Genomic DNA, 12,361 nt, shown 5'->3' with positions numbered 1-12,361 from the left:
AAGTTTTCTTTCTTTTTACATTAGATTACATTAGATTACATGTACAAAGATAATCTTTGCTAATAAAGTTAAAGAATATGGATAATAATAATTTTATATTATTAATTTCCATTCATCTAACAAAGTATTCGCTTCTTTACAAGTATTCCAATCCACATCCACCTTCTTAATCATCTTAAAATCTTCTTTAGTACATTCTATCAAAGGTTTTACCATCTCTACAGTTAACCCTTTACAATTCCTACATTTAAATACTTGTAACATATGCAAGGTACGTATGCCATACCATGGATCACATGCCTCAAAATTTACATATTTAAATACAAGTTTATTGAGAGAATTTTTTACTAATGATAAAGTTTTATTAATTATAATAGAGGATCCTAATCCTTCAAAAATCTTTAATTTTTGAAGTGTTTGTTGATGTTGGATAAGTAAAGACATTTGAGCTGATTCTACAATATAATGTGAATGAGTTGAAATTGTTTGTCCTGGTATTCGTATTGTTAACTTTTTCTACATGAATGATTAAAATATTTTTTTTTTTAAAAAAAAAAGAAAGAATTATTAATGATTGATTCATATATAAATAAACTTACAATTTTTCTGCAAATTTTTATTAGAGGTTCTAACCATCTATCCAATCTAATATTTGTAATAATAAGCAAATCTCTAACATCTAAAAATAGATTTTCAATATCTTTCTCAACCAATATTAAATGAGTTAAATCTGTAGAATATTTCACAGGCCAGGTTTTAAAACTTTTTATTTTAGTTTCTTTAACCAATAATTTCAATATAGATCTTAGGACTAAACTTAAACTTTCAGCAGGTAATTTTTGTAAAGTATTTAACCAATCTTCAACCAAATTAATTAATTTACCATAATCCAAAACCTCAATATAAGATGTATATTGAAAGATTGTTACTTCATCAAAAGAGAAAGGAAATGTTATACCATTATTAATTAAATTATTTCGAGATTTTTGATCAAGACATTTAAGAAGGGATAAAATTTTAGTCTGTCTTTCATGTATACTTCCATAATAATTTAGTGCTCTACTCCAAAGAATGGGAACAGATACTTTACACCAATATCTATTTACTAATAAACATGAATAAAGATGATTTCGATCTGCGATGTAACAACTATCTGCATTTGGATCATATAAATATTTAAATATAACTTTAAGAATTTCAGGAATTAAATTATTCATTCTCCGAAATGAATTAGTTTAGAAAAAGAATTTTTTTTTTTTTATTTAATTTATAAATTTTCAAATGCGACACAATTATGTAATATTAATCATTTTTAGCTATAAGTCTAATTTAGGTAAGATTTTTTATTTAAATAGAGGAAAATCATTTTACAATTGTTGCAGATTAGATGCACAACTGCATATCTAATATAATGAAGATATTGATTTTATTGTGTACAAAATTACAGATAATATAAATATGAACACTGAAAAAATATTGAACGGGATTAAATCCTGATTTTATTTTCTTTAATAAAAAAAAAAAAATTATTTTCTTAATTTTTTTTTTTTGTGTTTAAAAAAGAAAAGAAGACTCTTATAAATAAAAAAGTGAAACAATGTCATCATCAGTATCAATGGTAAAATCTACTAAAAGGTTGGGAGGAAAACAACCAATCATTCGACTTTCTCCTTTACATCCACGATCAATATTTTTAATTCTTCATTTAACTATTTATTTACAAATTTTCACATATTTAACACCACAAGACTTATATTCATTATGTTCAGTATGTAAAAAATTTCGTAAATTATTATGGTCGACCAAACAATCCATTCAAGATATATGGAAATCATCTAGAATACATAATTTGACTTATCCTTCTCTTTCACCACCATCAGATATGACTGAACAACAATATATTTGGTTGACTTTATTGGCCAAACGATGTAAATTTTGTAATAATAGTTATAATAAATTTGGGTATAGTGTTTGGGTTAAAAGAGAAGCTTTATGTAGTAAATGTTTTTCCGAAAAAACTTTATTAGTAAGGTATAATATAATTATATTATAAACTCGCGTTTTAATAAACTTTTTTAACATTTCTTTCTTTTTCTTTCTTCCTTCTTTCTTTTTTATACAAATTTTAGAGACAAAGTGTTTCCAAAATATTTACCACAAGGATTACTCGATTGTATACCATATACTAAATTTATGACATGGTCAAGTGAAAAATTACGAGCCTATTGGATTTCTGATATTAAATTGGCTAAAAAAGAATATTCACTATTAAAATCTAATAAACAGAAAAAAGATTGGATGATTAAAAAAGAAAAGGAAACCAAAGAAATCATGAGAAAAGTAAACGCTTATGAAAGACAGGACGATGTAGCTTATTTTAATAATTTATACATTAGTAATTATTAATATATTATATATTTTGCATGTTTTGTATCGTATTTTTGTATTTATGTATGTAAAATTTTCTTTCAATAATAAAAATTTAATGGCTCTATATCATTTAAACATGGCGCCAAATTATATATAATAATTATTATTAATTAAATATTAATAAACTATTATTAATCATTGTTAAAAATTATTACATCAAGAGAGTGACAAGGACAAGGATGTATATCGTTTAATGACGTAAATATTGCATCACTTATATCACTTATTATCACTTATCTTTCTTTTATCTATGATTATCTTCATAATTTAATTTTTTGGAAAAAAAGTTATTTAAAGTATTAAAGTAGTTTTTACTGTCGTTAAAAAATATATATATTCGATTTTATTTCTTTAAATTATTATTTTAACAAAAACTGATCAAAAAAATGTCAAAAATGACTAAAATGAGAATTGGAGAATATTTAATTAAAAGATTAAAACAATTGGGAGTTAAGCATTTATTCGGTGTACCTGGTGATTTTAATTTAAAATTTTTGGATTTGGTAGAAGATGATGAAGGAATTGAATGGATTGGTGGTTGTAATGAATTGAATATCGGTTATGCTGCTGATGGTTATGCAAGAATTAATAAAATAGGTGTAAGTTATAATTTTTTATTTGCTGCGCCATATAGTATTGATTTGTCATATCCTCCGCCAAAATTATTAGGCTGTAGTTACGACTTTTGGAGTGGGCGAACTTTCAGTAATTAATGCCATCGCGGGTTCATACGCAGAAATGGTACCAGTTGTGCATATAGTAGGTACTCCATCTACTCAATCACAGGCCGACGGTGCAATATTACACCATACTCTTGGAAATGGTGACTTTAGAATTTATATGAAAATGTACGAAGGAATTACTGTTGCTCAAACTTCTCTTAATCAAGATAATGCAAAATCTGAGATTGATCGAGTATTAAGAGAATGTTATATAAAAGCAAGACCAGTTTACATTTCACTTCCCACTGATGTGTATAATAAAGATATTGATGTTGCCGAAGATCTTTCGGATGATCCTTTAGATTTATCTTATCCTGAAAATCCTCGTGAGGTTGAAGAAGCTGCTATAAGTCAAATTATTGAAGAGATTCATAAATCTAAAAGTACTATAATTCTTGCTGATGTTGGAACATCTCGTTATAGCATCACTAAAGAATTTGTGAATTTTGCTGAAAAAACTGGTTTTCGTGTTTTTACTTCCCCAATGGGAAAAGGTGTTATTTCTGAAAATCATCCGTTATTTGGAGGGATTTATATTGGTAATGTAAGTGAACCTCATGTTCAACATGGAGTTGAAGAAGCTGATTTAATCATTTCTATTGGATCGCTCAAATCAGATTTCAATACGGGGTAATGAATTATTTATTATTTAGATTTTTTTTTAAAAAAATATATATATATATTAATTTTATAATCTGACCGCATTTTATTTCCCAAAATTAATTTTTTTTAAAGAGGGTTTTCTTATCTTGTGTCTGCGGCAAAAACTATAGAATTACGACATGATCGTGTAACAGTTTTTTACGCAGTTTATGAAAATGTTTCTATGAGGCAAATTTTACCTAAACTTACATCACGGCTAGAACGTCAACCTGATTTAACACAAATTGAATCACCATATCAATCTCAACCAGTTATGGAAGAATTAAGTTCTCAACAAATTACTCATAGTTGGTTTTGGAGAGAAATTGCTTCAAAATTTTTAAAACCTAATGATATTATAATAGCAGAAACTGGTACATCTATGTTTGGATTAATGGATGTAAGATTTCCTGAAGGTGCAACTTTTATTAGTCAAATTTTATACGGAAGCATTGGGTATAGCGTTGGTGCTACTCTTGGTGCCACTTTGGCTGTTAAAAACGGTAAAACTAAAAGACGTGTTATTTTATTTGTCGGCGACGGCTCTTTGTAAGTATATTGTTATTATTGTAATATTTTTAAAAGCCGTAAATTAAGATTACCTATAATCATGCGTGATCTATTTAGCCAAGTTACCGTACAAGAAGTTTCTACCATGATTCGTAACAATCTCGATCCTATAATCTTTATTATTAACAACGATGGATATACTATCGAACGATTGATTCATGGTCTCAAACGTAAATACAATGATATCCAACCGTGGCAATATTGCAAAACGTTGGAATACTTTAGTACAACAAGAAAAGGTAAACAATACAAAATTTATATAACCATTCGATAAATGGTTTTAATGTTTTTTCTTTTTTTATAGGACGTACCATTCAAGTTTCCACAAAAAAAGAATTTGAATCTTGTATTTCACAACTTTCTGATTCCCCATTCAACGAAATTCAAATTATTGAGATCATTATGGATAAGTTTGATGCCCCTAGATCTTTATTAAAAACCACTGAAAATACTTACAAAGAAATTCCTCCTGAAATGCAGAAAAAATAAAATTATTTTAATAGAATGCATTCAGAACTCGATATGAATTTTACGGTTATTAGATTTTTTATTTAGACATAAATTCGTTATATCAAAATTATGAGAGTTTGTTCTTTATATTAGAGTTCTGACCGTACTTGTAATTAATAATTAGAATTGTAAAATAATGTCGTTTACAATTTAAATAAGAAGGTATAACCGTTTCAAATAAATAATTAGCTTTAATATAAAAAATATTTTGTTTATAATTTGTTAGTTGGTCATGAACATGATACATGTTATTCCATGGATATCAATGAATAACTAAAGTATTCACCGATGTAGCATCGGTGTTTTTATTAGATATCCATGACTGGAAAAATGCGAATTTTTGTCCGTCCTGAATACTTTCTAGGTACTTCATGCGAAACACATATGGTTGACCTAATGACAACCATAAAAGAGGAGGACTTTCATGAGTTTACACACCATGAAAATACTGTATGTGATGTGTTCGCACCGAAAGGTAATCTAAGTAAGTTTTTTAAATACAGGTAAGTATTTTGAAATATTTGCAAGAAATCGGGGGTTTTCATCAGGTCCACCATTGGTTAAAAGAAACCAAATAGGTTTATTGTAGAACGAAGCATATCATCACTTTCTGGCAAACTGGCAGGAATTGTACTAAATGCTTTTAATTAATGGTAAGCATGGACAAATTACAATATTTGATGAAGAACTTGCACACGAGAATTTCAAACATGCCAGAGAACATCCGCGTGACCTTTAGAATCGTGATCCTATCAATGGGCAACCAGTTGTTACTACTTATGTTGATGACTGAGGATTTCAAATTCAGGAAAAAAAGCACTATATCTTCAGACATTGAAAAAGAAACATGTGACTGGCTTCACAAATTTATAAATTCCCTTGATATACGCAAATGTGAAGATAGAAATTGCTGCAATGCATTACGAGCTCCTAATATTTTGAGCTTTTATCCTTAGACAATGGTTTTCTTTCTCCTGTTATCAAAGGTCAGTATGTACATTATCTTAATTTATTGCATTCATTAGAGTACTTTGGTGGACTCCCTGGTTATGACAAACATTATCCAAGTATTCCATCCGAATTAATATGATGAACTTGTATACAAAAAATATGGCAAATATTTTCAGTTTTCTAACAAAGATATTTATGAAGATGCATGTAAAAACTATGCATCCAAGTGGAGAAATGGTAATAATCCAATATAACTTCAGAAGTAAACAATGAGGGTGGAGTGTAAAGATTTAGAATTTATGTTCTTAAGAACAAGATCATCTCACACTTCAAATAATCCTAATATTATTAAATATTAAACTACTTATTAATTTATAATGGAATAATCATATGTGTACTATTAGTTGAAAACTCTAGGCTAAGAAAGTAAATTCTATATAAAATAATTCTTTTTTAGAGGGGTTTCTTTCCTTCTAGTTAATGTCTATAAGTACTTTAAAAGATTTACTAAAACTGCAAAATGAAACTTAAAATTAAAAAAAAAGAAAATAAAAGACAAAATAATAATTCAAAGTAAAACAATAAATGAAAAAAAGGAAAAATTAATAAAAAATTAATATTCATCAAGTATAAAGTAATTACTATAGTATTCCATTCATCCTGCCTATAATTCTTCAAGCTTGAGTAATTATCCTGTCAGTCTTCAAATCTTTTAAATAGCGATCTAATTTTTACTAATAAATAAATTTATTAGTACTATTACTGTCCAAGCTTTTTTTTTTTATTTTAAAAGTTTTAAAAATGTGTTTTTTCTAAAAAGCTTGCTCTTGCTCCTGATTTTTGTTACTTGAAGTCTGAATCTGAAGTTGATTAAAATTAGTACAAATGGTTAAAATTAGCAATTTTTAAATTATAATTCTGCTAAATTTATAAGGAATTGTCAAATTTTCACCGGTCATGTGATCATGTGATTACTTATGTTACACAACATAACACATATTTATGAAATTTGTTTTTGCTTTGCTTGCTTTGCTTTTCTTTTAATATTTTACGTGTTTTTAATACAAAAAATATTACTTTTGTTACACTATTAAACCCATAGGAGTATATTTCAATTTCATAAAGTTAGATATAATATTTATGAAAAAAAAAACACATTTAAATATTTGTTTTTCTGTTTACCAACTTCAAAGCGTAATTTCAACACTTTAGTCAAATGAAATCAGCTTTCTTTATTAAGTGAAAGTTGTTCAGCGAGGTTGAAACTAGTTGTATATCAAATTTCATGAGTGTAAGTTTAATACTTGTAGAGAAAATCACGTTTTTCATAACGGTACTAACTTTCGAATTTTTTTTTCCGTTTGTAAACTTCAGAGCGTAATTTCAACACTTTAGTCAAATGAAATCAGCTTTCTTTATTAAGTGAAAGTTGTTCAGCGAGGTTGAAACTAGTTGTATATCAAATTTCATGAGTGTAAGTTTAATACTTGTGGAGAAAATCACGTTTTTCATAACGGTACTAACTTTCGAATTTTTTTTTTTTCCGTTTGTGAACTTCAGAGCGTAATTTTACCACTTTAGTCAAATGAAATCGTCTTTCTTCATTAATTGAAAGTTGTTCAGCGAGGTCGAAACTAGTTGTATATAAAATTTCATGGATGTAAGTATAATACTTGTGGAAAAAATCACATTTTTCATAACGGTACTAACTTTCGAATTTTTTTTTTCCGTTTGTGAACTTCAGAGCGTAATTTCACCACTTTAGTCAAATGAAATCGTCTTTCTTTATTAAGTGAAAGTTGTTCAGCGTGGTCGAAACTAGTTGTATATAAAATTTCATGGATGTAAGTGTAATACTTGTGAAGAAAATTGCATTTTTCATAATAATACTAACTTTCGAATTTTTCTTTTTTATTTGTTAATTTCAGAGTGTACTTTCACCACTTTGGTCAAATGAAATCGTTGTTCAGCAAGATTAAAACTAGTTGTGTATCAAATTTCATGAGTGTAAATGTATTACTTTTGGAAAAAATTGCATTTCTCATAATAGTATTAACTTTCAAATTTTTTTTTCTGTCTATTAAATTTAAAGTGTAATTTCCTTACTTTGGTCAAATAAATTAAGTTTTTTTATTAAGTAAAACATGTTCAATATTTAAAAAAACTACTTACATTTAATTTTTTTTCTCGGTAAAAATTTGCAAAAAAATTTTTTATAATTCTGGCTAAATCATAATTTCTGCCAACATTAATAACGGTGAAAATCACCGCCGGTGAGATTTAGCAATACCCAATTTATAATGCCAACCTAAATTTGGCTAAAATTGAAATTTCAGGTTATAGGTAATATTACGTTTACATAATATAACATTATTTTTAATAATTATGTATATATTCATATTCATTTAGTTCTTAAAACCATATTTATAAACTTTAAAAAGTAAAAACTTCATTACCTATTATAAGTCTATATTAATATAGTAAACTCATAAAATATTAAGAAAACTTTTCTAATCTTTTTCTTTTACTTTTTTTTAAAAATATTTTATAATTATCTTTTATTTTAACATTATTTAGATAGATATAAAAAAATTTTTTATTTATTTATTTTTATTTATTTATAGTATATATATATGTTTATGATTTAATAGCTATTAAATATAGCCAATAAGAATTTTTTTTATAAATAAATAGTTTTTATTTTATTTTTACACCAAATAAATTAAAATCTAAAAAAATATTAAATAAATTATAAGTATGGTGCTGGAAGGACCCCGAAAAATACATATGGAGGTCATAAATGATCAGAAAGATTTTGACCTAAAATAAGCAACTTTTTAGGGCCGGAATTATGATAATGCTGGCCTGTATCAAAACGGACAATAAAATTTAGGCCGGCACTATCTAAAAAAGGCAAGATTTTCATGAAAATTTAGGTTCTTTTTAAGCAAACTCAAATGTGACCTTTTTATGTATTTTTCGGAGTCCTGTGCTGGAAGTTTATACTTAATAATAAAAATGTAAATCTTAAAAATCTTTCAACTTCTTAAAAAAAATACAATTTAGAAAAAATAAACTGGTAACTTTATTTTTTGAGGTAAATTCCATCAAATTACTGGTCAGATTTTTAAAAGAAGATCTACGTAAAAAGTTATAAGTATTTGAAATTGCATGATTTTCATATGATTGGTCCAAATTTGAAACAAAATATGTTGATCAAAACTTATGATAATTTGGGCTGACTTTATGCATTATGATAATGCCAGCCTGAATTATTATAATATGAATCAAATGTAATTTTTTTTAAAAAAAATTTTTTATCAATATATGAATTTTATGAAATGGTAGTTGCGATTTATTGCTGAAATCTACTTTTTCTTATGTTTTATAATAAAAAATTTTCAAAAACCGTATTTTATTAGTACTTAATACAGTTATTATTAACTGAATTTTGGATCACATAATATAGAATCAGCTCAGAAAATTGAAACAAAATCATGTGATTGTCAAGTATAAACTTCTGGCACCATATTAGCATCATTATCATAATACTAAAATTTAGCATTAAAGTTTAATTTAAATAAACAAAAAAATAATTATATCTAACTAAGTTTTCAATTAAAAAACAATTTATAATACCAAAATAAATCTAATAGAATCTTGCTAATTTGCTCTTCAGGTAAAATCACCTAGGTGATTTCACTCATATATAACTGAAATTTATTAAAATCAGGTGATTTCACCCATGTATAAAATTTTTATTTTGATCTGCATATAAAAATAAATTTTACGAACATTTATTGTGAATAGAAAAATCTATAATCATGCTACATCAGGACTCCGAAATATACATAAAAAGGTCAAATTTGAGTTTGCATATAACTAGCCAAAAAAAAATATGAAAATCTTTCCTTTTTAGATAATTCCCAGTGAAAAGATATTTCCTTTTTTGGTCACTCGCCAAAATTATTATAATTCCAGTCCTAAAAGAATGTGTACAGCTATGATTAGTAAAAATTTTTTGGCTGCCTCTGACTTTTCTATATATATTTTGGGTTTCTGCTACATCATATATATGGCTTATATGATAACCCTTGATATCACTATTAAAGTTAAAAATAATTGAAAATTATACTGAAATTATAATGAACTAACGATAAAATTAAATGAGATTAAATGAATTCAGAAATAAAAATATACAAGGTTAAAATGAAATAAAACCAAAGAGAAGATAAATGAATAACTAAAATCGTAATAAAACTAAATCAAACATAAGTAAAAATGAAATCGTATAAAGAAGAAACCCAAAAAAGAAATTCAAAGAAAAAATCAAAAAATCTGAAGAAGAAACACAAAAAGAAATCCAAATAAAAACAAAAAAAAATCCAAAAAAAAAATCCAAAAAAAACCTAAAAGCCCAAGAAATCGAATCGAAAAGATCAAAAAGAAATACATTAAACCAAGAAGAAATCCAAAGAAAAGATCGAAAAAGAAATACGTTGAAACCTAAGAAGAAATTCAGAAATCAAGGAAAAATCCAGCCAAAATATTAGAAGAAACCCAAATGAAAAATAAAAACTAGTTGGAGTTACTTGTAAAGAAACTAGACTTCTGAAATTCTGAAAAACTTGAAATTTACCATTTACTACATTTACTAGGATACCGAAGTTGAAAAATCTACAAAGAAAATGAATAAGTAAGGAACAATAGCAAATAAAAAAGTAAACAAATATTATAAAAAAAAAACTTACCTTCAAATGTCTAAAAGAAAAAAAAAGTGTTAATGAGCGCTAAAAGACGTTAAAAGACATTAAAAATGTCAAAAAATGTTGAAAGATGTTAGAGAACATTAAAAAAAGGTTATTCGTTATCTAATAAACAAATAACTGATAAACAAAAAAACAATCAGATGATATCACCTAGGCGATTTTACCCTGAGTGAAAATTAGTTATAATTAATAATATTATTTTAATAAATAAAAAAAAATTTATTAGTATTTTAATTAAAAATTTTGATCAAATTGATAAATAACAAAAAATCTGGCTTAATAATTACCTTTTTAAACTTAATGAAAATTGTTTATTTCATTAAATTATATTAAAAATAAAATATTTGCTAGTTAAAAAAAGGTTTCATTGGAAGTTTTATAAAAATAAAAAATATTTTTTTTTTTATTATAAAAAGTAATTTTCATGTAAAATGCAAATACTATTTAATTAACTGTCTTTTTTAACTTAAAAAACTTTTTTTCTCATAAAATTACATATATTTTTGCTATTTAAATTGTATTTTATATCTACTTTTAAGTATAATCAGAAGGAAAACTGTATTTTTAAAATGAACTTTTTTGTATATACAAAAAAAAAATATTACTAAAGTGAAAATGATAATGGAAATTTATAATATATATGACAAATTATACAAATTACTTAATTTGTGTAAGTATTGTATTAAAAAATTTTTTTTTTTTTAGTTATAGGATAAATATTTGATAATGGTTATATAAAATTATTTTAATTAATGATAGTTAATTTATGTGATATTTCTGATATCTATTAAATAAAAATGCTTTTATAGAAAGCACAGATAAAAAATTACTTGAACAAGAAAACAAATTGTCACAGGCAAGTGATAATAACCTTAGTATTAACAGTTGAGAACATTATATTAATAAATTCATTTACCAATTCTAAATAGATTTAACAAAAAATTATGAATGCGAATATCATTAAAGCCTTTTATAAATATAAAAATAAAATTCTAAAAGTCTGTAAAATTTTCATATAAGTTTGTTATTTTTTTATCATTATTTTAGTAGGACCCCGGACATCACATATATAACTCACATTTGAGTTTTAGCAAATTCAATCAAAATTAGGTTAAACTCATAATTTTAGAAAGAGCAAATTGATTGAAAATTAATTAATAGTCATAATTATGAGTTTTAGCAAATTGTATTGATTTTACAAAGTCATATTTTATATTTGAGCAAATTGGTACTTTTTTTTAAATTTAACTTATCCTTTGTTTTTAACTTTATAAATAATATTTTTAAAAATATTAGTTTCGGGGTCGGGTCATATTTTGGCCAAAATTAAGTATAATTCCGGCCAAAATTAAGCATAATGCGGGCCAAAAACCGTCCGTTTAGTTTCGCAACATTTTATTTTTTAATAATTATTTATTTAATTTATTATTTTTATTAATTATTATTTTATCTATAATCTACATATTTTAATTATAAAAATTGGCAGTTTAATTTATATTAATCATTTATTTTTTTATTGATAATAAAAAAAAAATTATTAACTCATATTTTGAGTTTTAGCAAATTAGTATAGATTTGAAATGTGATAATTTGATTTTTAGCAAATTAGGTCTATTTTAGCAGGAGCAAAAAGTACTTAAATTCATGCAGATCAGTTATGAGTTATATATGTGATGTCCGGAGTCCTATTTTAGTAATTGTTCAATAATTAAATATTATTTAACAACACATTATTTTATAATTTAAACAAGTTTTAAATGGTTACTA

General features: G+C 25.1%; 3 protein-coding genes across 3 annotated transcripts; 2 read left to right on the top strand and 1 right to left on the bottom strand.

Annotated features, from left to right (window-relative positions):
• Positions 1 to 93: 93 nt before the first annotated feature.
• On the bottom strand, positions 94 to 1,217 carry OCT59_014555 (uncharacterized protein; the record flags this gene model as incomplete). Its single annotated transcript, XM_025312313.2, has 2 exons — positions 94 to 516; positions 600 to 1,217. The coding sequence occupies 2 exons, from the start codon at positions 1,215 to 1,217 to the stop codon at positions 94 to 96; spliced, it is 1,041 nt and encodes a 346-aa protein (XP_025190181.2).
• A 267-nt stretch (positions 1,218 to 1,484) lies between these two features.
• On the top strand, positions 1,485 to 2,525 carry OCT59_014554 (uncharacterized protein). The gene is made up of 2 exons (XM_025312314.2): positions 1,485 to 2,031; positions 2,130 to 2,525. The coding sequence occupies exons 1-2, from the start codon at positions 1,598 to 1,600 to the stop codon at positions 2,404 to 2,406; spliced, it is 711 nt and encodes a 236-aa protein (XP_025190182.1). The 5' UTR covers positions 1,485 to 1,597; the 3' UTR covers positions 2,407 to 2,525.
• Positions 2,526 to 2,816: 291 nt separating this feature from the next.
• On the top strand, positions 2,817 to 4,853 carry OCT59_014553 (uncharacterized protein; the record flags this gene model as incomplete). Its single annotated transcript, XM_025312315.2, has 5 exons — positions 2,817 to 3,029; positions 3,100 to 3,782; positions 3,888 to 4,343; positions 4,422 to 4,603; positions 4,669 to 4,853. The coding sequence occupies 5 exons, from the start codon at positions 2,817 to 2,819 to the stop codon at positions 4,851 to 4,853; spliced, it is 1,719 nt and encodes a 572-aa protein (XP_025190183.1).
• Between the last annotated feature and the right edge of the window lie 7,508 nt (positions 4,854 to 12,361).

This window comes from Rhizophagus irregularis, chromosome 22 (assembly GCF_026210795.1).
Source record: "Rhizophagus irregularis chromosome 22, complete sequence".
Lineage (NCBI taxonomy): Eukaryota > Fungi > Glomeromycota > Glomeromycetes > Glomerales > Glomeraceae > Rhizophagus > Rhizophagus irregularis.
Note: the sequence above shows the minus strand (reverse complement) of the source record. Positions and strands in the feature narration are given on the sequence as shown.

Bases quoted from the DNA above. Each gene is read 5' to 3' on its own strand.
- OCT59_014554 (XM_025312314.2), top strand. From the start codon at position 1,598: ATGTCATCATCAGTATCAATGGTAAAATCTACTAAAAGGTTGGGAGGA. The intron at 2,032-2,129 runs GTATAATATAAT...TACAAATTTTAG, and splicing joins GAAAAAACTTTATTAGTAAG to AGACAAAGTGTTTCCAAAAT.